The 23,754-nt window shown below is 39.8% G+C and overlaps 1 protein-coding gene across 8 annotated transcripts in view; it reads left to right on the plus strand.

Annotated features, from left to right (window-relative positions):
* The first annotated feature begins 342 nt into the window (after positions 1–342).
* Positions 343–23,754, plus strand: part of GOLGA4 (golgin A4) — a 110,091-nt gene continuing 86,679 nt past the window's right edge. For 5 of the 8 annotated variants that reach the window (XM_070777080.1, XM_070777081.1, XM_070777082.1 and 2 more), the window contains exons 1-3: positions 343–475; positions 3,977–4,060; positions 16,246–16,335. In XM_070777080.1, the coding sequence (XP_070633181.1) occupies positions 404–475; positions 3,977–4,060; positions 16,246–16,335 (246 nt within the window). In that variant the 5' untranslated portion in view covers positions 343–403. The remainder of the gene's footprint in view (positions 476–3,976; positions 4,061–16,245; positions 16,336–23,754) is intronic. The other 3 variants (XM_019984316.2, XM_019984321.2, XM_019984322.2) reach the window with 1 other exon arrangement.

Raw genomic sequence — 23,754 nt, forward strand, 5'->3', positions numbered from 1 at the left:
ACCTTCCGGGAGCGACCCTGCAGCGCGCATGCGCGGGCCGGACTTCCAGCTTGTCCCCTCCGGCGCTCGGTAGTGCTCCCTCGCCGAACTCCACGTAGGCCGCGCAGGCGCCTTGTTCTCACTGCTCACCTGCTGCCGTTGTCGCCGCCGCCGCCGCCGCCGCCGCCGGGGCTGGATGGGGGGCCGAGGCCAACCGGTGGCATCCAGAACAGAGAGACGCGGCGGCGGCGACGCCGACACCCGCAGGACGAGTGTCCCGACCGGCCCGCGAGCCCAAGGAGGAGGCGGCGAGGCCCGGCCCCCGCGGTCTGTGGTGTAGAGAAGCCTCCGCCGCCGCCGCGGCCGGGTCTCTCTGAGCACTCGCCCCCCAGGTTTCATCCACCTCAGGACCCCGCGTTGCGCGATGTTCAAGAAACTGAAGCAAAAGATCAGTGAGGAGCAGCAGCAGCTCCAGCAGGCGCTGGCCTCCCCTCAGGTACTATGGCCTCCGTGCTCCCCTGGTTCCCGACAACCCTTGACACCGGCTCGTGGGCAAAGGAGAGCGGAAGTTTTGTCCTGACCCTTGACTTCTAACCAGAGGCTTCCCCCAGATCTTTCCCTGGGAATGAGCTCAGGGCGGTCCAGGTCCTCCGTGAGTCCTGACCCCGGCCCCCCATCCCAGAACTCAGTTCTGGAGAGTAGGTTGTGGGTGGTTGGGTTTGTAACACCTGACCTCTTAATTTACCCCTGATGCCCAACCAGGTCTGAGAATGAGAGGAGCTCTGATCTTGCAAGATTTTTGACCCATACAGAAGGTTTCCCCCAGGCATCCGAGACCCCCAACTCAAGAGTGAGGGCGGAATGGGAAAACCAGGATCCCTTGTAATATCTAACCTTTGGACTGAAGTCCCCCTCTCTCATCCCCGACCCGAGACTGATTAACGGAGGGGCCCCTGGCCCGTGACGGAGTCTTAATTCCAAACCCTGGTCCAGGCGTGAGGGCCAGGGGTTGAGCCATTCCTGGCCGGGCTGCTTGCAGAAGCGCTGGACCCGAGAGAGGTGGCGGCGTGGCCGGCGTCCAGTGCCCGAGGCTGTCACGAGTTCGTCACTTCGCATTACTGGGTTGATCCGGGACGGGCGGAGGGGCGGGCCACTGTGGGGCCCGCAGGGCTTGCGCGCGTCCGCAGCTCTGCTTCTTCAGGAGTCTTGTTAATGTTTGTTTTTCACGAATGCTGTTGCTTCAGGAAATGACAATTTCCAGGAAAAAGGAGGCGCGTTAGTAGTGTTAATTTAAAGAAGCAGAAACAGTCTCCTAAGCCGCTGTGAATGTGTGTTTTGGTTGCCGGCAGCACGTGGTTCTTTCAGCAATGAGGAGGGCTTCTGCTAAATTGCTTCCCAGCTTTTCTGAGTCTCAACAGATTTAGTGTCTACACGAAAAGCTGGGTTTTGACTACTTGACAGGCATTTCTAAAACATTTGAAACAGAACATTTATCTTACATAACTTTTAAAAAACTAACGACCAATAACTACTAAATCAAGAATCTATTGCATTGAATTTATTCTGAAACTGTAAATTGAAGTTTAAAGCTTCTGTAGAGTGAAACAGTGGTTGAGGTATATTATATTATGGTACCTGAAAACTTGTTCATTCTCCCAAGGGAATTGTAAATAGTGATTAAGATTTGGATACTAAATATATTACTTTCAATACTAAATATATTACATTTACCGTGCGCTTTTAAAATTTTACAAAACACTGTTAATTTAAGAAAGAAAGAAAAAATAAAATGAAGTGAGAAATGTGGGGAAACAGGCACAGCAGTGAATGTAAGGGACTGTATACGTATCACTGATCCAGGATGCCACCTCTAAAAATTCTAAAAGAGAACTCAGGATGTGTTACGGAGTTAGCCACATGGAATTTCACTTCAGTGTTGTTTTTAATAGGTAAAATGTGGCCAAAAATATTCAGCAGTAGAGAATTGGTTAGATAAGTTTTGTCATATGGTTGGTTATTCTGCAGCCTTAGAAAAATGCCAGTATTTACTAGGTTTTTACTGTGCTAGGTATTTTGCTTGGGTAATTTGTTTCATTGTCACATAAATCTACAAGGTAGAATCTTTCACACCTGGAATGGGATTCAGAGAAATTAAGTAACTTGGCTGATGTCAGACAGCTAGAGTTAGAGCCCACAGAGAAGTAGGCTCTAACTGGTATTAAAAGACAGATTGGAAAACAGCATGTAAAGCGTGATCCCAGTTTTGTGGGGAAAGTATGACATGGTGAAAATAGTTTAAGAAGGACATGCTCCAAGCTGCTGGCGCTTTATTTGTCCATGTTATCTTTTTTTCATGAAAAAGAATTACTATCGATCTTCAACAAAGGGAGGTTGTCTTTGTTGTTGTTGTCGCTAAGTCCTGTCCCACTTGTTTGCGTCCCCATGGACTGTAGCTTGCCAGGCTCCTCTGTCCACGGGATTTTTCAGGCAAGAATACTGGAGTGGGTTGTCTTTTCCTTCTCCAGGGGATCTTCCCAACCCAGGTATTGAATCTGTGTCTCCTGTTTTGGCAGGCGGATTCTTTACCTTCTGAACCACTTGGGAAACCTGAGGTTGTCTTTAGAATCATGGTAAAAGGGCTAGTTACAGGTAATGCATTAGGGCTCCCAGTTCGTATGTCTTACTCTGGTAAGACAGTGCGTGTGGAGCAAGAAATGGCACTTTGTGTACAGATTTAAAACGATCCTTTTTGATGACTGTATATATATAGTAACTATATGTGTGTGTATACGTAGTGGATATATATATGTATATATATCGTGGGTGTATATATGTGTGTATATATATAGTGAGTATATATGTGTGTGTATATATAGTAGATATATATATATATATTTATCCAGAATGCAAAAGTAAATTGTTAGTGATCAATTGCTGATAGAAACTTGATTCTGTTCCTTGTCTTGATCCTTAACTATTCAGAACCCTTCAAGTTGAGAAATTCTGAATTATTATTTTTAGAGTTAAGGATTTCTTTCAAGTGTGAATTAAGCAAAACAAATATTTTTGGATGGGATAATCTTTTTGTAACAGATAAAACATGTCCTTGTTTTCTCATGCAAAGGATCCTGAATTTTTATAATATTATGTCTTGTTTTTTGACTATAAATTATTTTGTGTTGAGGGTGCCATACCCTCAGGAATTTAATGGGGTGTGAAAGACAATTTGCTTTTACCTGCTCAGGAGGATTTATGTGTTTGTTCTTGGTCTAGTTTTCCTGATTACTTTGTAGCCTCCCTTGCTATCTGCCCAATGTCTGTCTTCTCCCAGGTTTTAAATTGCTTTGGGCTTTAAATCAAGACAAGACCCTGAATTTCTAAAATTTTGTGTAAAATAAGGGCAAGTACCTAAGAGATTCTTTAATGCATTTTAGTGCATTAATACAAATTGAGACATTTGATTTGAGATTTTGGAGGCCCTTGTGTACATCTTTCCTGGTTCTTAGCTTGATTTCCAGAGGTGATATTGCTTGACAGGTATGTTTCAAATAGAGTGAGTCATCAGGTGTTGATAATTCTGGGATAAATGAACCGTTTACATCACAATACTTGCAAAACTTTTCAGTAATAGTAATAACGATAGTGTTCGTGATATTAATACTTTGGGCTTCCTTCAGTTTTTGAAAGTATTCAATAAATGCAAGACACCGTTTTGTAGTCCCCAGTCACTTCTCTTTGGAGCTGAGATTATTTCAACCCTTCTTTGGCAAATATTATTTTAAGTAAACATTTGGTCAACTCTGACTTTAAAAATAAAATTAAACAATTTCAAATCAAGTTTCACTTAATTTTTTAACAACAAATATCTATACTTAGATTTTTAAAATCCTTAGAATAAATTTGATAAAAATTAATAAAGAGTAATATAGGATACTTACTAATTTGTTAGGATGTATATAGTGCCGTGAATAAAAGAATATTGTTTTAACATTTGCAGCCCTTTTCATATATTACTCGGAGAAGGAAGTGGCATCCCACTCCAGTATTCTTGCCTGGAGAATCCCATGGACGGAGGAGCCTGGTAGGTTACAGTCCAAGGGGTCGCAAAGAGTCGAACACGACTGAGCGACTTCACTCACTCACTCACTCAGATATTACTAAAACTTAATTATAAAAAGCAGCGGCACAAACGGACTATTTTGTGATTCCACTTGTGTGAGTTACCTCGATTAGTCAAGATCAGAGAGGCAAAAAATAGAACGGTGGTTATGGCTGAAGAGAGGAGGGGGAAACGAGGCATTGTTGTTTAATGAGGATAGAGTTTCAATTTGGGAGGATGAAGAAGTTCTGGAGATGGATAGTGCTGATGGTTGCCCAACAATGTGAGTATAATTAATACCACTGAAGTGTCCACTTATAAATGTTTAAAATGATAATTTTTATGTTGTGTATACTTTACCACAATAAAAAACAAAACAATGTGGGCTCGCCCCAAACTTGCAGGATTATAATTTTTTAGAGTGGGGTCTCAAAATAATAGTTTGTGTAATAGGAATAAAAAAAAATTTCACAAGCAGGGAAAAGAGTCCCTTTCTGAAGGAACATAGTCTTTTTTATAAATGTCGCTTGGCAAAATAATTATCCTCAATCTAAAAAGCATAGCTCCCAGAGAGAAACATTTAGATCAGAAGAATCAGAGTGTCTTGAGTGTTAAATCTGTATTTTGATCAGGGAGCATATAGTGGCTATTTCTATTGCTTTGTATAGAATATACATTAAGTTCTTATATTTTAAGTAATAGAACAGTTCTTGTTTATGTAATTTAAAAAATCAGTGTGAAACTTGAATAGGGTAAGGGCCGTACAAAGTTCTTTCATCTGCCTCTTAGTTTGATAGGAAAAACTGGAGGAAAAACTTCTGAGAGAAGCTTTGTCTCTTGAGCTTATTGTGATATTCAAAGACCTTAAGACATAGATGCAAATTATATATAACTTTACATCCCACTGAAGCTGTGAGCAAATTCAGAAGCATCCTCCTGGGCCCAGGTGAGAAAGCAAGACTGGAAACTTTGATGCAGAACTTCAGTTAATGTGTTGTTAAAAATACAGGATTTTAAATAACCATTTAGTTTCTTTACCTCCTAAATCACAAAATATTAGGAAGATGTTTTCATTTACGTAAACATTTACTTGACTAGCTATAAAATTCTAGGTTGAAAAATTTCCCTCAGGCTGTTGGCTTTATTTCTCCCTTATGCTCTGGCAGCCCATTCCAGTGTTCTTGCCTGGAGAATCCCAGGGACGGGGGAGCCTGGTGGGCTGCCGTCTATGGGGTCGCACAGAGTTGGACGTGACTGAAGTGACTTAGCATAGCATAGCATAGCATATGCTCTAGCATCCTGTGTGCAAATGAAAAGTCTAATTCAAACTTGTTTTTTTCTGTATTGGTGGTTAACTTGATCTTTGAATCTTTTTTCTTTTTCTTTGATGCTAAAAAATGTCTAGTTTTCTTCTTTGCTTTTTTTTTAGTCTCCCCCTTTTCTTTATTTTTAAAATCTTATTAATGTTTCTAAATAAATTCTCTGTATATCCTTTTCCCCTCTTTTGAACTATTCCTTTTTTCCTTTTTATTCTATTGCTTTGATAGATTTCAGATTTTTATTTCAGCTGCTTCTATTGAATTTATTCTGGTCATCACATTTAATTTCCACAAATTAACACTAGTCAACTTGGGTAGTTATTATTACCTAGATGTTTTCTTGGTGCATTGCATGTATTATCTAAATTAATACATGAAATAATAAAAGGTATGGATTTTTATTATCCTCATTTTACAGATAAGAAATTGAGGCCAAGGGAGATTAAGTAACTTGTCTGTGTAGACAGCTAGTACCACACAACTCAGTGATAAAGCTGAGATATGAACCCAGGCAGTCTTGCTCTAAAGCCCATTCTCTTAACCACAGTACTTTTAGTTTGTTTTTTTTTTTTTTTTTTTAGCAGCAGCAGCAGCAGAGCTTCTCAAAACTCTCCCAGGATGTTATGTGTTATGTATACATGCATATTTAAAGTCTGTTCCTTGATCTGTCAATTGTTCTAGGTTGTTATACTTGTATGTATTCATACTGGTCATATTGTTTTTCTTTTTTTGAGAAAAATGTCTTGTTTTTATTAGTTGTTGGTTTATATTTATGAAGACCAGGTGGGTGATTTATTATCCAAACATTCTTAATGAATGGGGACACTGGTAATTATCTTGAAACTTAAACTGACGTGGACTGGGCAGGGCTGGGATTGCTGTGGTGAAGCTGGGGTGTGTTGTTACCCTGCTGCTGTATGGTGCCAGCCTCTGCAATTGGAGCGCTAACTCCTCCAAGGTGTTACTCATTGTATTTGGCTGTTTGTTTTGTCTGGTGAAGTGTTTGGGTTGAAGGAGGCTGACCCCGTGTAGCTGTTTGTTTCACAGACGTGAGACACGTTCCTGAGAGTAGTGATATCCCTTCTAGTGTATAAAGCTGATTTCCCCTGCCCCCCTGTTGCAATAAGTATCTTTTGCCTCTCCCAGAGCTGCCTTCTGTGTATGTTTGGAGTTATGGCTTCATTGCCCTGACTTCCCCACCAATTAGAATCCTTTTGCCTTTATTCTTCAAAAATTTGTTCTTTTTACTTATGATTTTCCCTCTCTTGTTCTAGAGTTTTAGTTAATCTGCTTTTCTACTTTTTTTTTTCAATCCTTCATTTCAGTGGGTTTTTGGGAGGAAGAGAAGTAAACAGTGTTCAGTCTGCATTCTTGTACTGGAAACCTAATACCACTCTGCATAAACATGCATTTATCTTAAATATTTGTCTTTTAAATTATGAATTCTTAACAAATGCATATTTCTTAGATTAGTAAAGATGTCTGATTTTTCTATTTTATTTATTTTATAGAGTTATTTGGCTAAGTTAGCATGGATGATGTTATCAGTATCTAGTGTCTGAAATGTTGGGAATAACATCAGTTCACTTATGATTTGTTATCAACTGTTGGATGAGATTTAGGATGAGAAATAGATCATCTTTTAATCTGTGTATTATGCTTTTAAATCATATGGGGTACCTTTTACTGGATATATTAGATACTCATGATTTTTAAATAAACATTTAAAATGAAATTTTGCTTTTATTTTTATCAAAGTAATACATTCTGTAGTTTTAAAAGATAAAGTCCTGCTAAAAGACTGTTATGCTAAAACAAAACAAAACACACTGTCTCCTCCAGCCTCCCAGCTCTGTCCTCTGTGTTCTTTCTGGAGACTTTAGGATCTTCTCTTGTTTTCTGAAATTTTATGGTGAACATGCCTTTGTGTAGATTTATTTTTGCATTGTGCTTCACTAAGTATGGTGACTCCTGCGCTTAAATTCTTGGAGAATTTTAGATATTATTTCATTGATAATACCCTCTCCTTTGTTTTTTCTCTTCTATTCTGGAAGACCAGTTAGTTTTTGTACCTTCAGGATAGAGTCTCTTATTTATTATTTTTTACTCTTCATGGTCTATTTTAATTTATTTATTTGTTTTTTGTTTTATTTGCAGTGGAAGTGTGGGGTCTTACCACTGGACCACAGGGAAGTTCCTTTTTTTGTCCTATTTTTGAGAGTTTGCTTCAATTTATCTAACTGTTCAATGAGTTTTTTGTTTTCTTTATTTTTTGAAGTATGGTTAATTTACAATGTTAGTTTTCAGTTGAATTTTTAATTTTTCCTACTCTGTTTTTAAATTTTCCAAAGGCTATTTTTGTCTTTTGCTTTTTCATAGCATTGCTCTTGCTATACTGATATATCTTTAACATTAAAAAAAAATTATTTATTTTGGCTGCACCAGGTCTTACTTGTGGCATGTGGGATCTTTATTTGCAGCATGTGGGATCCAGCTCTCTGACTAGGGATCAGACTTGGGTCCCTTTGATTGGGAGTGTGGCGTCCTAGCCACTGGACCACCAGAGAAGTCCGCTGATATATCTTTTATAGCTCTGATTTTTTTCTTTTGTTTTGAAGTTTTCTTTTAATTTCTTTTTTTGGTGGATTTTGTTGTTGTTGGCTCTTACATTGGAAATTTTCTTTACTGACTGCTCTGGGGTATCCATATTTAAAGGCAGGACACTAAAAATCTGATGCTATCTAGAAGTATCATGTGGTCAACACTGGGATTCCCTGCTGGGTGATAGGCTGCAATTGGCTTTATTATCGGGAGAAATATCTACCTGTTGATAACCTGAGATCTTTAAGATGTCATTTGATTTCTCCAGTGAAGCCTTTTGTTTTTTGGGCAGGGGGTGCCAGGTTATAAGCCGAGCTGCTTCGGAAGCATTGTGCTGGAGGTTCCACTGTTCACTGTGCAGAATATCACCTAATTAGTCCCTCTAGCTTTAGTCACACACTTTGCCCTTCACTCCTGTCTTACTGTGCTTGGTTTCATCCAGGTTGGAGCTGAAATGGCTCCAGAAAAATAAACCTTTGGTTTTTCAGAGGCTATGTAAGGTGGGACCAGGGACATGGGGATCTTTCAACCAATTTTTCTGATTTTGGTCCTGCCTCTGAACTTCTTCATTATAACTTGCATTGTAACTTTGAAGTCTTAAATCTTTTTAGGGCTCTGGAGATGAAAATAGGCTTGCTTCTTATCAGTGTTCCCTTCTCCATGGGATTGTAGTATCCTTAGCTGTATTATCGGAGAAGGCAATGACACCCCACTCCAGTACTCTTGCCTGGAAAATCCCATGGGCGGAGGAGCCTGGTGGGCTGCAGTCCATGGGGTCGCTGGGAATCGGACATGACTGAGCGACTTCACTCTCACTTTTCACTTTCGTGCATTGGAGAGGGAAATGGCAACCCACTCCAGTGTTCTTGCCTGGGGAATCCCAGGGATGGGGGAGCCTGGTGGGCTGCCGTCTATGGGATCGCACGGAGTCGGACACGACTGAAGCGACTTAGCAGCAGCAGCAGCAGCAGCAGCAGCTGTATTATCACTTTAGTATTCTTTCGTCCACACCCATTCTTCTGAAAATTGGTTGAAATTTAACTCTTTGGGTGGTGTTTTAGTTGCTAAGTCATGTCCAACTCTTGCAACTCCATGGACTGTAGCCCTCCAGGCTCTTCTCTTCTGTCCATGGGATTTCCCATGGCAAGCATACTGGAGTGGGCTGCCATTTCCTTCTTCAGGGAATCTTCCTGACCCAGGGATTGAATCCAGGTCTCCCGCATCGTAGGCTGTCTCCTGCATTGCAGGTGGATTCTTTACCGACTGAGCCACCAGGGAAGCCCCAATTCTTTTCAGGGGAGAGAAAAATAAGAAACTTTGGTTCACCTACCATATTTTTAACCAGAAGTCTCCTTAAATTACTTTTGAATGAGTGGACTTCACTATATTAAAGGGCTGTTTTTGAGAGGTGAACATTTATAACATAAGCAGTAATATTTGATTTCTGGCACTACTGTTTAGACATCAGGATGTAGAAGGTACTTTACTAAAGACATGATGGAAAGTTCTAATAATTTTGTAACTAGTAGATAAAGGCTTATGTGACATATTAACTCCAGGTTACTTTGGCATTCCTTTATAGCTGGGGTGTCAGGTAGATTGGCAGAGACTTTCAGGAGTACATGGTGAGGAGGAGTCTGTGACTGTGTCCTTGCTGTGATTTGGTTACTCGTGGGTCTGGCGGGGAGAAATGAAGCCAGATGTTAGGCTTGTGTAAGAATGCCATTCGTCTACTTGGGCTATAATTTGAGAAGTAAGTAATGTCAAAAGGCTTCTGGGCAGCCAAAATTTTAATGTCACTAACTTAATAATCCATAATTAATGTAAGTTATTAATAAAGACAGTTTAAAAAAATCCCTCATTTAGAATTTCCTTATGTTTATTTTGTCTGCAATTCTATTAGATGTAGTTATCTAGTTTCTAAACTAGTAACAGGCTGAAACAGATGGAGGTATGGAGGACAGTTATCCCCAATTTCCTGACAAGAAAGTGAAAAGCTGAGAATGCTTATGTGGCTGGATCAGGGTGCACGCTGCAAGATCTGGGCTAGCGTGCAGTTCTTCTGAGTCCCTTATCTGCTTCCCCGGTACTCTCTGGATCACTGTTTCTCAAATTTTTTTCACTGGGACCAGCAGTTAAACAACAATACCATTCTTTTTGCACAGACACTTCTAAGACAAAAGTTTTATAGAATCTTCATCTTTACGACATAAGATGCCATATTTTGACCCAAAATATTTCCTTCATTAAAAAAAAAAAAAGGTGATCCCCACCCTCTAACTGATTCCACAACCCAGCCGAAGTGCTTTCACCATACCATGCTGTCTGTATAAGATAATGTTAATAAACGTAGCTGCTAACTCTTAAATCTCTATTACATCAAATGTATCTAATATATTTTAACTATACCAAAAAAATTAGACATTGAAAAGCATTAATCTTAGGCTGAACAGCACACTCTAAAGATAACAACACAAATTTTAGATATTTGTATTACTGAGAAATTCTATATTAGTCAAAACTATGTTAATCAAAGTTTATTCCATTTGGGCTCTATTATCTGAGAGTTTTCCTATAAAGAGCTACCATATTCAAGACAGCTGAATTGTCAGATAGATACAGGTATCTAAAGTTATAAATTCAAGATGGTTAAATCTTAAGGCTACTGTTCTTAAAGGTGACTGCGTTAGTTTCCTGATGTTGAGTAACAACACATCACCACAACCTTACTGCCTAATAACCCAGTTACTGTTTCACAGCCTGTGTGTCAGAAGTCTGGCATGGCATGACTGGCTTCTGTGCTCGGGCCTCCCAAGACTAAGATCAAGTTGCTGTCCACATTGTGTTCTCACTGGCGATGAGGATCCTGGTCCATGCTCATGCAGTTGTGGCTGTGGGACACAGGTCCTTATTTCTCACTGTCTTTTGCAGCTAGTGCTGCCCACAGTTTCTCACCGCTTGACCCTCACAGGCCTTGGCTTTCCTTCAGGGTTGCAGGAGTACCTCTTTGCTTGCTGCCCCACCGCTGGACTCTGGACTCTGGACTCAGGACTCATTTGAAGGGCTTGTGTGATTAGGTTGATCCCATTCAGATAGTCTCCTTTCTGTGAGTTAACTTAGAGTCAACTGAGTAGTAATCTTAAATATACCTGCAAAATCCTTTTTGCTCTGAAAGGTAAGATCATCAGGGCAATGATACCACATATTTGCAAGGTGAGGGTGATTTTGGGTCATCTTCGAATTCTGAGTACCACGGTGACTAAAATTTTTTTTTCTTATAATGAAGTTGAGGGCTATGGTCAATTAATATTCAGTTGGCAATAAAAATATTGTGAGCCTGGATATAACCATCAGGTTTCTTGAAAAACAGCTTAGACATCTGTCTTCAGATTTCTCATGGCTGTGAGGATTAATTAGAACAAATTTAGTTTGAAGGAATGTAAATTCTTACGTATTTTAAAGTGAGGATAGCTGTTAAAGATGCAAGACTTTGGGATAAATACTCAAATACAGTTAGTTGGTTTTTTTTGCATATTTTCATACTTTGCAGTCACATCTATTCCCTCATTTGATTCCTACTTTTGCAACTCCAGAGGAAGACCTACAAACCATCAGGCCAAGCTTGGCCATGTGGTACTACTTTTCTGAGGGCAGTGTGTGTTAGAATCTATACTTTAACTTCATAAACCCCAACATTTGATTTTGCTGATTTTTCCAGAGCTGATGAGGCTCCAGTTAAAGATTAGGCTCATATGAGAAATCATTGTGCCAATTAAGAAGTTTCACAGTAGAGGTGTACTTTTCAAGTGATTTGGAGATCCTTGTCTGGAGTAGCCCTTTCTTGGCATCTGACTATTTGGAAAGCTGAATTATTAACCCCCAAATTTTTTGGAGATGTTGTAATCACGGCAGAGAGGGTTGGCTATGAGTTACTTCCTGTGGCCTAATAAAACTAAATACTTTCCTAACTTTTGCCCTCTCAATAGCCGTTTTATTAAAGGAGATACTACATATAACCATATAAAAGGAGATACAAATGGAGCTTCTCCCAGTCTTATTGGTAGTGTTTGAAACATCTAGAGTCTTTGAAGCTGGTATGAGTTGAAATTCATGGCTATGGGTGGGAAGGGTTATTACGTTTCCCTCAACCTCAGTGAGAATTATTTCTGAAGTGCTCTGAATATTTGTGATTTAGTTTCAGTCCTGGGTAAACACTGTCCAGTGACTGCTTTCCTTTCCCATTTTCTAAACACAGTGTTGGCTTCTAGTCATACATTTTTTGGGGGCTTCCCAGGTGGTGCTGGTGGTAAAGAATCTACCTGCCAGTGCTGGAAACATAAGAAATATGGGTTGGATCCCTGGTTCAGGAAGATCCCTTGGAGAAGGAGATGGCAACCCGTTCCAGTATTCTTTACTCGAAAATTCCATGGACAGAGGAGCTGGGCAGGGCTACAGTCCATGGGCCGCAGAGAGTCGGACACGACTGAGTGACTAAGCACACAGAAGCACATGTAAGTTTTCTCAGTTCAGTTCAGTCGCTCAGTTGTGTCTGACTCTTTGTGACCCCATGATTCGCAGCACGTCAGGCCTCCCTGTCCATCACCAGCTCCCAGAGTTCATTCAAACTCAAATCCATTGAGTCAGTGATGCCATCCAGCCATCTCATCCTCTGTTGTCCCCTTCTCCTCCTGCCTTCACTCTTTCCCACCATCAGGGTCTTTTCAAATGAGTCAGTTCTTCGCATAAGGTGGCCAAAGTATTGGAGTTTCAGCTTCAGCATCAGTCCTTCCAGTGAATATTCAGGACTGGTTTCCTTTAGGATGGACTGGTTGGATCTCCTTGCAATGCAAGGGACTCTCAAGAGTCTTCTCAAACACCACAGTTCAAAAGCATCAATTCTCCATCACTCAGCTTTCTTCACAGTCCAACTCTCACATCCGTACATGACCACTGGAGAAACCATAGCTTTGACTAGACGGACCTTTGTTGGCAAAATAATGTCTCTGCTTTTCAATATGCTATCTAGGTTGGTCATAACTTTCCTTCCAAAGAGCAAGCATCTTGTAATTTCATGGCTGCAATAACCATCTGCAGTGATTTTGGAGCCCAAGAAAATAAAGTCTGTCACTATTCCCACTGTTCTCCCATCTATTTGCCATGAAGTGATGGGACCAGATGCCATGATCTTAGATTTCTGAATGTTGAGTTTTAAGCCAACTTTTTCACTCTCCTCTTTCACTTTCATCAAGAGGCTCTTTAGTTCTTCTTTCTGCCATAAGGGTAGTGTCATCTGCGTATCCGAGGTTATTGATATTTCTCCTGGCAGTCTTGATTCCAGTTTGTGCTTCATCCAGTCCAGCGTTTCTCATGATGTACTCTGTGTATAACTCAAATAAGCAGGGTGACAATATCCAGCCTTGACACACTCCTTCCCCAATTTCTAACCAGTCTGCTGTTCCATGTCCAGTTCTAACTGTTGCTGCTTGACCTGCATACAGATTTCTCAAAAGGCAGGTCAGGTGGTCTGGTATTTCCAACTCTAAGAATTTTCCAGAGTTTGTTGTGGTCCATACAGTAAGGCTTTGGCATAGTCAATAAAGCAGAAGTAGATATTTTTCTGAAGCTCTCTTGCTTTTTTGAAGATCCGGCAGATGTTGGCAATTTGATCTCTGGTTACTCTCCCTTATCTAAGCCCTCTTCCAATTTCTAAATCCCTTGAACATCTGGAAGTTCATGGTTCATGTACTGTTGAAGCCTGGCTTGGAGAATTTTGAGCATTACTTTGCCAGTGTGTGAGATGAGTGCAATTGTGCATTCTTTGGCATTGCCTTTCTTTGGGATTAGAATGAAAACTGACCTTTTCCAGTCCTGTGGCCACTGCTGAGTTTTCCAAATTTGCTGGCATATTGAGGGCAGCACTTTCACAGCATCATCTTTCAGGATTTGAAATAGCTCAACTGGAATTCCATCACTTCCACTAGCTTTGTTCATAGTGACGCTTCCTAAGGCCCGCTTGACTTCGCATTCCAGGATGTCTGGCTCTAGGTTGGTGATCACACCATCGTTATCATCTGGGTGGTGAAGATCTTTTTTGTATAGTTCTTCTGTGTATTCTTGCCACCTCTTCTTAATATCTTCTGCTTCTGTTAGGTCCATACCATTTCTGTCCTTTATTGTGCCCATCTTTGCATGAAATGTTCTGTTGGTATCTCTAATTTTCTTGAAGAGATCTCTAGACTTTCCCATTCTATTGTTTTCCTTTATTTCTTTGCATTGATCACTGAGGAAGGCTTTCTTATCTCTCTTTGCTGTTCTTTGGAACTCTGCATTCAGATGTGTATATCTTTCCTTTTCTCCTTTGCCTTCTAAAACATTGATAAGGCTTCAACTTTATTTCACATTCAACTATTTTGTTGTTTAAAATTTTGAGGCCTCACTCTTCCTGTTTTTTGCCTTGGTTGAGTCCCTTAAGGTACCCTCTGCACATTCCTTCTATCATGTGTTGATTTTTCTGGTTCATCTTTTAGAAGGTACGTGTGTGTTGGAATTCTGAGTTGTAAGCAACAGAACTCAGCCCAGCTAGTTAAGCAGAAAAGGGATCTGTTGATGAATAAATAGTTGGTGACTTACAGAATTTTAAGGAGGGCCTGAAAGTCTGGGCTGATGGCTTTGCTCAGCCAAGCTGGGGGACAGCACTAAGAATGTTGCAGCCGCCTCAGTCTGGCGCACTGCTTCTCGCATGCACAGCTCTTGTGTGTGACTGCAGGAAGCTCTGCGTCTCCCTGCTCACCAGCTGACGAGCTTTATTAATTTTGCATGTCTGTTTTCTCATACCGCCCATATATGACTCAGAGTCTCATGTGGGTGTGTTCACTGGGCGAGCTCAGGTCACCTGCCCTAGATGAAAAGAAGACTAGGTTGGTGAGTTTTTGGAGTTCAGACTTAAGTACTTATAAGAGCTTTTTAGAAAAAGAGTTTATTTAACTTTTGTCACATTTTGTTGATGTTTTCTCCTCCTCCCAATTAAACTGTTCCTTTTGATTTCTGCTTCTGACATAAAAATATGTTTTATTCAGCTCTTAGTTCCCCAATCAGAGGACTGCGGGATTTGCAGTTCCCTGCAGTGGAAGTGAAGAATTTTAACCTCGGGACCACCAGGGAAGTCCCGGAAATCATTTAAATCTTTAATATAGCTTAAGTATAAACTAAAGGTCTGAGTGATTTTGTTCCCCCATATGGATGGCCATTTGTCCCAGCACCATTTACTGAACGTTTGTGTTGATTAGAAATGTTAAACTTAATTGTACACTGAATATGTACATATGTGTGTGTGTATGTGTGTACACAGTTTCTTGTGACCTCTCTGTTCCAGCATAGACACAGCAGCACACGCTGACTTGACAGATGGATGTTCCATTTGTTCATTTATTTTAACAAATATTTACTAAGTACTTTTTATTTATGTGGTGCTATACAGACTACAAAAGGGTAAGACATCAAGACGTTATTTTTTGTGTAGATGGGTTAAGGCCTATCTTGTTATGGATGAGAGGGCATCTTGAAATGTTGGTTTTATATTTTTAGGACTGTTTTTAGCTCACCTTAGAGTGGACCTCAGGCTCTAGTTTCAATTTGGAGCTTCTTGTTTACGTTTATCCTACGCGTTTTTGTACTAAGGATTGTAGGAGTCTTGAAGTCCTTCACAGAACTAATGGACTGGCATCTCAGTACTGGGCTGTGGTGTGCACAGTATTCTCAAAGTAAGACCTTTGATTAGAGACATATTTACCTCCACAGGTCATTATAATTGAATATTAGAGCTGGAAGGCACTTTCACAATTGAATTGACAAACTTGCTTTTAATGAACTTGGAATAATTTTGATTTATAGGAAAGCTGCAAAGATAGTATAGAAAGTTTTCATATACTTCTCACCTGGTTTCAGTCTCCCCTAATAAAATAATTTTATCATCACAACCTTATTTTGAGGTTTATTTTAGCATTCAGAAAGTTAATTTAGTGAAGGTCATAGTTCAAGTTGGTAGCAGAATCAGACCAAGGACCCAGTGGGTAGCCTGGGTCTGCTAGTTGATGACGTTTCATTTACCTTTTTTCATTTTCCATGTATTTGCTCTTTTCCTTCCTTTTACTGGGTTCTTTGGGCATGTACTGTGAGAAAGGACTATATAGTATGTCGTGTGCTCACGAGTGTAGTCTTTCTAATTTGTGCAATAATCTTTTAATCTAGGCTTCCTCCAGTTCTTCAACACCAACGAGAACCAGGAGCAGGACGTCTTCATTTACAGAGTCACTTGATGAGGGTACACCCAACAGAGAGGTAAGTTTAGAATTTCTTCCTTAATAAACTTACAAGAAGCTTATTATGCTTCTGTTTATAAGAAAAATGGGAAATTTTTTTGACATGTCAATTATTTAATTCCTAGATCTTTTTTTAGTAACTTTTTTTTTTTGCTAATAGTAATTTTGCTTTTATAAAGTGTGTTTTCTTTATATAGCTTAATTTGAGAGGATAATGTACTTTGCCTTTAATATTTGAAATTTTCAGAATGATGTGCTAACAATTTGTTCAACATTATTCGGGGAGAAGTCCCATATTTTCAGATTATGATTGGAAGCACTGAAGTAACTACTGATTCCAAGTGACATGCAGCTGGCACCATAGCTCAGATTAGATTTTTTCCAATATTTTTTCTTTCTGTGAAGGATTGTAAGAGTCCCAGAAGTACAGAAAATAGGGTAAAACAAAGTGCACACATCAGTGAATTTTTATGAAGTGAATCCCCGTGTGGCCACCATCAGGTCAAGAAGAGGCAAACTGCTGGCACTGTAATGCTTCCTCCCTCCCCTACAGAAGAGTACCGTCGTCCTGCCCTTTTGATATATGCTGCTGCTGCTGCTGCTTTTTCTAAATAGTACCTCTTAAGTATGCTTTCTGTCGTAAACATTATAATTAAACTGTGGGTTGCCTAATTTTTGGCTATGTCAAATTGTGCTGCTGTGAAGAGTCTTGTGCACTTCTCTCGCTGCCCACTTACAGGAAGAGAGCCACCGGGTTAAAGTGTATATGTAGGTTAACACTTTGGAAGCTGATGCCTGTGGTCTTTTTCAGGATAGTTGTAGAACTTTACCTTCCTACCAGGAGTTGATGAAAGTTGTCTTGAATTTCAGCTCTTCTGGTGGCTGTAATGTTCTCTTGTTGTAGTTCTAATTTGCATTTCTCTGATGACTGATAAGATTGAGCATTTTTCATCTGTGTATTTCATCTAATGGGACTGAGCATTTTTCATCTGTGTATTGATAACTTCTTTTGTGAAGTGCTTATTTCAGGCTCTTGCTCATTTTTCTGTTGGTTTATCTTTGTTTTATTGATTTGTAGGAGTTCTTTTTTGTACAGTATGGATAGGAGTTTTTTTAATTGGATATATGCCTTCTAGATATCTACTTCCTTTCTGTCTCTTGCCTTTTATTCTCTTAATGGTGTCCTTTGAACAGAAGTTCTTAATTGTAATGTCCAATTTATCAATATTTTATTTTATGTCTAGTGTTTTTCATTTCTTATTACAGTATTCTTTTCTTATCCTTGAGAGTATTTGCCTGTGTTATCCTGTTCTACCTTTCACATTTGAATCTATACTCTGCTTGGAAATGAGTTTTTTCAATATGGTATGAGGTAGGGATCAAGTTTCACTACCACCCTTCTCCCCCTGTAGCTATCCAGTTGTTTGATTCTTTCCACACTGCTCTACTGTGCTACCAGAAATTGTGTCCATATTTGAGTGGATTTGTTTCTGGACTCTATTTTCTCTTCTCCTGTTTGCTCTGTCTTTGACTTGTTCCCGTATTGTCTTCATAACTATTTTATATTAAATCTTGCCTTCAGTGTAGAGCAGGTCTTCCCTGTCTTGGTTTTAAAACCAAAATTTTGTAGATTGCTGGCTTAAACAACAGACATTTATTTCTCAGAATTCTGGAGGCTGGGCAGCCCAAGATCAAGGTGCCAACAGATTCAGTATCTGGTGAGGACCCTCTTCCTGAGATGCACAGAGCTATCTTTTCATTATGTCCTAGCATAACTTTTCTTTGTTGCATGCACCTAGGGAGAAATGGAGGAGTAGGGAGCCTGCTGTCTTTGTCTTTCACTTTTTGTAAGGGCAGTAATCTCATCATAGAGGTCCCACTCTTTTTACCTCATCTAACTCTAATTACCTCCCAAAGGCTTTGCCTCCAAGTACCATCACCAGATATCACTGGGGTTTAGGGCCCAAACATTCAGTCCATAGCACTGCCTTGTTCTTCTGGAATGTCTTAGTTATTCCTATACCTTCCCATATAAATTTCATGCAAATTTTAGAATCAGATTTTCAAGTCTTAAAAAAACAAACTCAAAACACAACACTGACAACAACAACAAAAAGCACATGTACAGAGAATTGAATTGGGATTGTACTGATTCTATAGATTAGTTTGGAAAAAGTTTCAGTATTATGAATCCAATTTTATAACCTTTCAATATTTTAAGTAGTGTTGGACTGAGAATTGTATGTAATGCATAATTGGCAATGCTGTTATTCTGTAAGATAGATTTCTAAGAATGGGATTGCTAGGTCATAGGGTGTATTTTTGAAAACCATTATTTAGTAGATGTTGATAGCAAAATAAAAACTTCATAGTAGTTTTTGCATTGAAAGTTAATAGTATACTGTGTCCTTAGTGTATATATTTAAATAATCTGACAAAGTTATATACGAGTATAGAGTATATGCATACTTTCTTTGCAATCTTATTTTCTTATGCATTATTTACAATATTGCATTTTTTTAACTTTAAGATTTCAAGTTAATGTTGTTGAATTTAGTTTATATGTGAAAGCAGTTTGAATGAAAGCTAGAATATTGAGCAGCAAAAACACTTTTTGCAGCGGTGTTAATGGCATCATTCCTACACTTAGTATATTGGTTGATATTATGGTATATTGGCTTACATACAGTTGAAACAATGAAAATAACTGTTGATTGCTACTATTGGTTTTTTTTTTTTTTAAGATTTGTTTTTTCTAGGATACTTTAAGACCTTTAAATTGAATGTATCTTTACAAAGTAATCCTTTCTGAAAGGGATGGTTTCAGCATTCTTTTACAGCAGGCTAAGTAAGCTAAAGGTTATTTTTAATTTTTCCCCATATTCCAGCACTAAAGCTCCTGTGCTTTTAGGTATAGCTTAGGAAATGGTTTCTGGTTGACAGCCAAAGCAATATCATCACTTCGTCCAAAGCATTTTTAAACAACTCTAAAAAATATTTTTGATCACAAAGTGAAATGTAAACCTTGGGTCAACTTATTTTGAAATAAATAAGGGACTTTTAAATTTCATGATCAAGTTACTGATTAAAAGGACATTACATAAAATTATCTTTTTAAGTCATCAGCTCTCTCTCAAACTCCCTGGGTTTTTCATTTTGTTAAACTTTTGAGGTGAAAGATACTCTGTCAGTGATGGGATCCTCACTTTTAGTTTTAAGTTTCTTTTTAGCAAAATGTGGAAGTTTAATTCAAAATACAAATATTTATTTGTCTGTCTCTCCAGGAGGTACATAAAGTCTGTGTTATCTAGAAAGCTTGAGAAGTAGAATGGTTTCATTACATTGATTTTCTGGTCAATTTAATGTTTTGCCTGTTCTCAGATATTGGGGAAAATCCTAATGTGTCTGGTTTCCCGTGTTAGTAAGTATTTTATATAAATCTAAATAAGTCTGTCTTTGGTAGCAGTGCCTCAGGCTTCCTTGTTGTTGTTTTGTCACTAAGTCGTGTATGACTCTTTGCGACCCCATGGAGTGTAGGTAGCCTGCCAGGCTCCGCTGTCCATGGGATTTCCCAGGCAAGAATACTGAAGTCCTGACCCAGGGTTTGAACCTGTGTCTCTTGCATTGGTAGGCAGATTCTTTATCAGTGAGCCACCTGGGAAGCCCCAGGCTTCCTTACTGCTACTGCTTCTGCTAAGTCGCTTCAGTCGTGTCCAGCTCTGTGTGACCCTATAGATGGCAGCCCACTAGGCTCCTCTGTCCCTGGGATTCTCCAGGCAAGAACACTGGAGTGGGTTGCCATTTCCTTCTCCGATGCATGAAAGTGAAAAGTGAAAGTAAAGTCGCTCAGTCATGCCCTTAGCAACCCCATGGACTGCAGCCTACCAGGCTCATCCGTCCATGGGATTTCCCAGGCGAGAGTACTGGAGTGGGTTGCCATTGCCTTCTCAGAGGCTTCCTTATAGGGATGTAAAAAATCATCTGTATGATTGTAGACATTGAAGGCCAAGGGGAGTAGGTTGATGTGCCCTGACACAGAGGTCTGTGGGGCTCTGGGATCTCATCCTGCACAGACAGTGAATCTGTCCAGTTGGGCTGATACTCTCTCCTGGGCTCCTAGGCCCAGCCTCAGTACCCTCAGCACAGGCTTCCTTCCCCTTTGTGTTGCTTGAGTTGAATCTTTGCCTCTGGAGCTGCGTGCCTTTGAGCAGTATGGAGTGTAGGATCAGGTAAAGGGCTAACTAGGCAAATGAACTACCTGCCCTCTGCTCCACTCTGATTTTTCTTTTTACTGAGATAAAATTCCTATAATATAAAATTTACCGTTTTAAAGTGAACTAAAGGTGGCTTTTATTACATTCACAGTGTTGTGCATCCATCACATCTGTCTAGTTCCACGACTTTTCATTATGCTAAAGGAAACTGCTTACTCATTAAGCAGTCATTCTCCCCTTCTCCCAGCCCCAGGTGACCGCTGATGTGGATTAGCTCTTCTGGATATTTCGTGCAAGTGGATGCACACAATATGTGACTTTTTGCATTTGGTTTCTTTCACTTGGCATCATGTTTTCAAGGTATATCTGTATTGCAACAGGTGTAACTCCTGCATTCCTTTTATGGCTCAGTCTGAAGACTTTTCTGAGAGAATGAGAACATGTTTGTTTGTTTGGAGTAATACCTGGAATAGATGAGTGAGAAGGGGGTGGTTTTTGGAACTGTCTGGCTTTGCTGGCTGAAGGATCTTTGAAAGTTAACTTTTCAGTGACTTAGATTTTCTCATGTGTAGGATGGGAACCGGAGAAGGCAATGGCATCCCACTCTAGTACTCTTGCCTGGAAAATCCCATGGACGGATGAGCCTGGAAGGCTGCAGTCCATGGGGTCGCTGAGGGTCGGACACGACTGAGCGACTTCACTTTCACTTTTCACTTTCATGCATTGGAGAAGGAAATGGCAACCCACTCCAGTGTTCTTGCCTGGAGAATCCCAGGGACGGGGGAGCCTGGTGGGCTGCCGACTATGGGGTCGCACAGAGTCGGACATGACTGAAGCGACTTAGCAGCAGCAGCAGCAGCAGGATGGGAACAGCAGTGCCTTCCTCCTGGGATTGTGGGGATAGCCAGTCGCACAGCATGTCCCTCTCCTCACATGCTGCTGGGCACGTGGTGGGCGCTTCCTGCGCTGTTATTGGGGGCAGCCTGGGAAGACAGGGTGGCCTGCTTCACTGTCTCTGCTTAGGTCCCATCCAGAGGGGAGGGAAGCAGATGGAGCCTTACGTGGATTAGGGCCCCATGGGGGTTACCTCTCTCTCTGTCTTTGCCTGCTGAACTTTAGTATTTGAGTTGTTTGACGGATTCTGTTCTGTGAGTAGATGTCTGTGCACATGTCCTGTATGTTCTTTTGCTTCCCTACATGCAGCACAAGCCTGGAGTAGAAAAGGATCCTAGGATTCCATCCCTACATGCTGTGTGGCTTTAGGCAGCTTCCTTTAACTTCTCAGAGCCTCAGCTTTAAACTGTGGTAAAATGAGTATCCATTCTCACAGGGTTCTTGTGAAGGGCAAGTGAATTCAGAAGTATGAAAATACTTGTAATTTGTATATCATATACAAAAGATCATTATTGTACAGAAAAGAAAAAGCTTTATCTATACTCACCATCTGTTGAACAGCACAGACAGGACATTTTATATTAAGAGTGACACTGTAGGGAAGGAAATAATGAAGCATCAGGCTGCTTTGGACTAGATGCTTTCCCAAGCTTCAAGAAAGATATCCCCTTTTCTTTCTTATTCTCTTGATATAAGCTATTTTTCAGAAACAAAATGCCGTCTCTTACCTCAGTAGTTGTCTTTGTATTTCCAGAAAATTTTCACTGTTTCATGTGATGACCCCTAACAGGGATTCCTGATACTCTCAGCTTTTGACAGGTCCTAAGCATTTTTTTGAAATTTATTCTTTGTTTCGGGGCTTCTGAAGGTGTTGTTCTTTAAGAATTATTAAGAATTATCTTCCAAAGTGATGGGTGAGAAATATTTTTTCATAAGTTTGGAATTAATTTTGCCCCTAAATGGATTGACTTTCAAAGCTGGATATGCTTTTTTCTTTGTTAGACTGTTAGATTATAACCTACCTACCCTCTGTCAGTTAATCAAAATAGAAGATAAGCCTGTTAGATTGCCTTTGATATCTATTCAGTTCTCATATTTTTTCTTTTGCTCTAATGATAAAACATGAATTAAATCAATAGGTTTCCTGATATTAAGCCAGTTGGTCATTCCTTGAATCAATTCTACTAGTCAGAGTGCATTATTAATATCCTGTTGTTGTCTGATACTTATTTTATTTACATTTCCTCTGTTTGTAAAGAGAGAGATTTATACTTTTCTTTTTGTGCCATCCTTATCAGAGCTTCCCTGGTGACTCAGATGGTAAAGCGTCTGCCTGCAATGCGGGAGACCCGGGTTTGATTCCTGGGTCGGAAGATCCCCTGGAGAAGGACATGGCAATCCACTCCAGCACTCTTGCCTAGAAAATCCCATGGATGGAGGAGCCTGATAGGCTACAGTCCATGGGGTCACAAAGAGTTGGACACGACTGAGCGACTTCACTTTCACTTTCACTTATCAGATTTAAATAATTGGAAACTTACTATTTCCTCTTTCTTTTCCCTCTACTCCTTCATGTATTTAGATCTTCTTTATTTTTTTCAAAAAATTTCATAGTTTTCACAGCTTAAATTTTATACTACTTTTGTTAAAATTTATTCACAAATATTCTTTTTAATGTTAATATACATTGAATTGTTTTCTTAATTTCATTTTAGTTTTCTTGTTCTTCTACAGAAAAAATAGGATTTTTATAAATTATTACTAATCTTGTTATCCTATAACCTTGCTGATACTTATTAGTTGGAATTAATTTTGCCCCTAAATGGATTGACTTTCAAAGCTAACCTTATTAGTTCTATGATTCCTTTAGTGGATTACTTAGTATTTTCTTTGTAGAAGATCACGTCATCTGGAGGTAGAGGCAGTTTTATATCTTCCCTTAATCTGCTGTCTTTTATTACATTTTCTTGCCTAATTCCCTGGCTAGAACCTTCAGTTGAGCAGTAGTGAAAGCAGACCTACTTGTCTCTCAGAGGGAAGGCGTTCAGTCTTAAAGGGAAGGGGGAAGGCGTTAGTCTTTGTGTCATTGGGTATGATGCTAACATGGTGTTTAGTATATTCCCTTTCTCATGTTGAGGAAATTCCCTGCCGTTCCTAGTTGGTTGAATGTTTTTCCCGTCAAGCAGTGCTGGATTTTTTCAGATGCCTTCTTTGCATCTTGAGATTGACCTGTGACCTTGTCCTTTACTCTGTTTGTTTGATGTACTGTATTAACTGGTTTTGGGTGTTAAACCAACCCTGTATAGGATAAGTTCCACTTGTTCATGGTG

This window comes from Bos indicus, chromosome 22 (genome assembly GCF_029378745.1).
Source record: "Bos indicus isolate NIAB-ARS_2022 breed Sahiwal x Tharparkar chromosome 22, NIAB-ARS_B.indTharparkar_mat_pri_1.0, whole genome shotgun sequence".
Lineage (NCBI taxonomy): Eukaryota > Metazoa > Chordata > Mammalia > Artiodactyla > Bovidae > Bos > Bos indicus.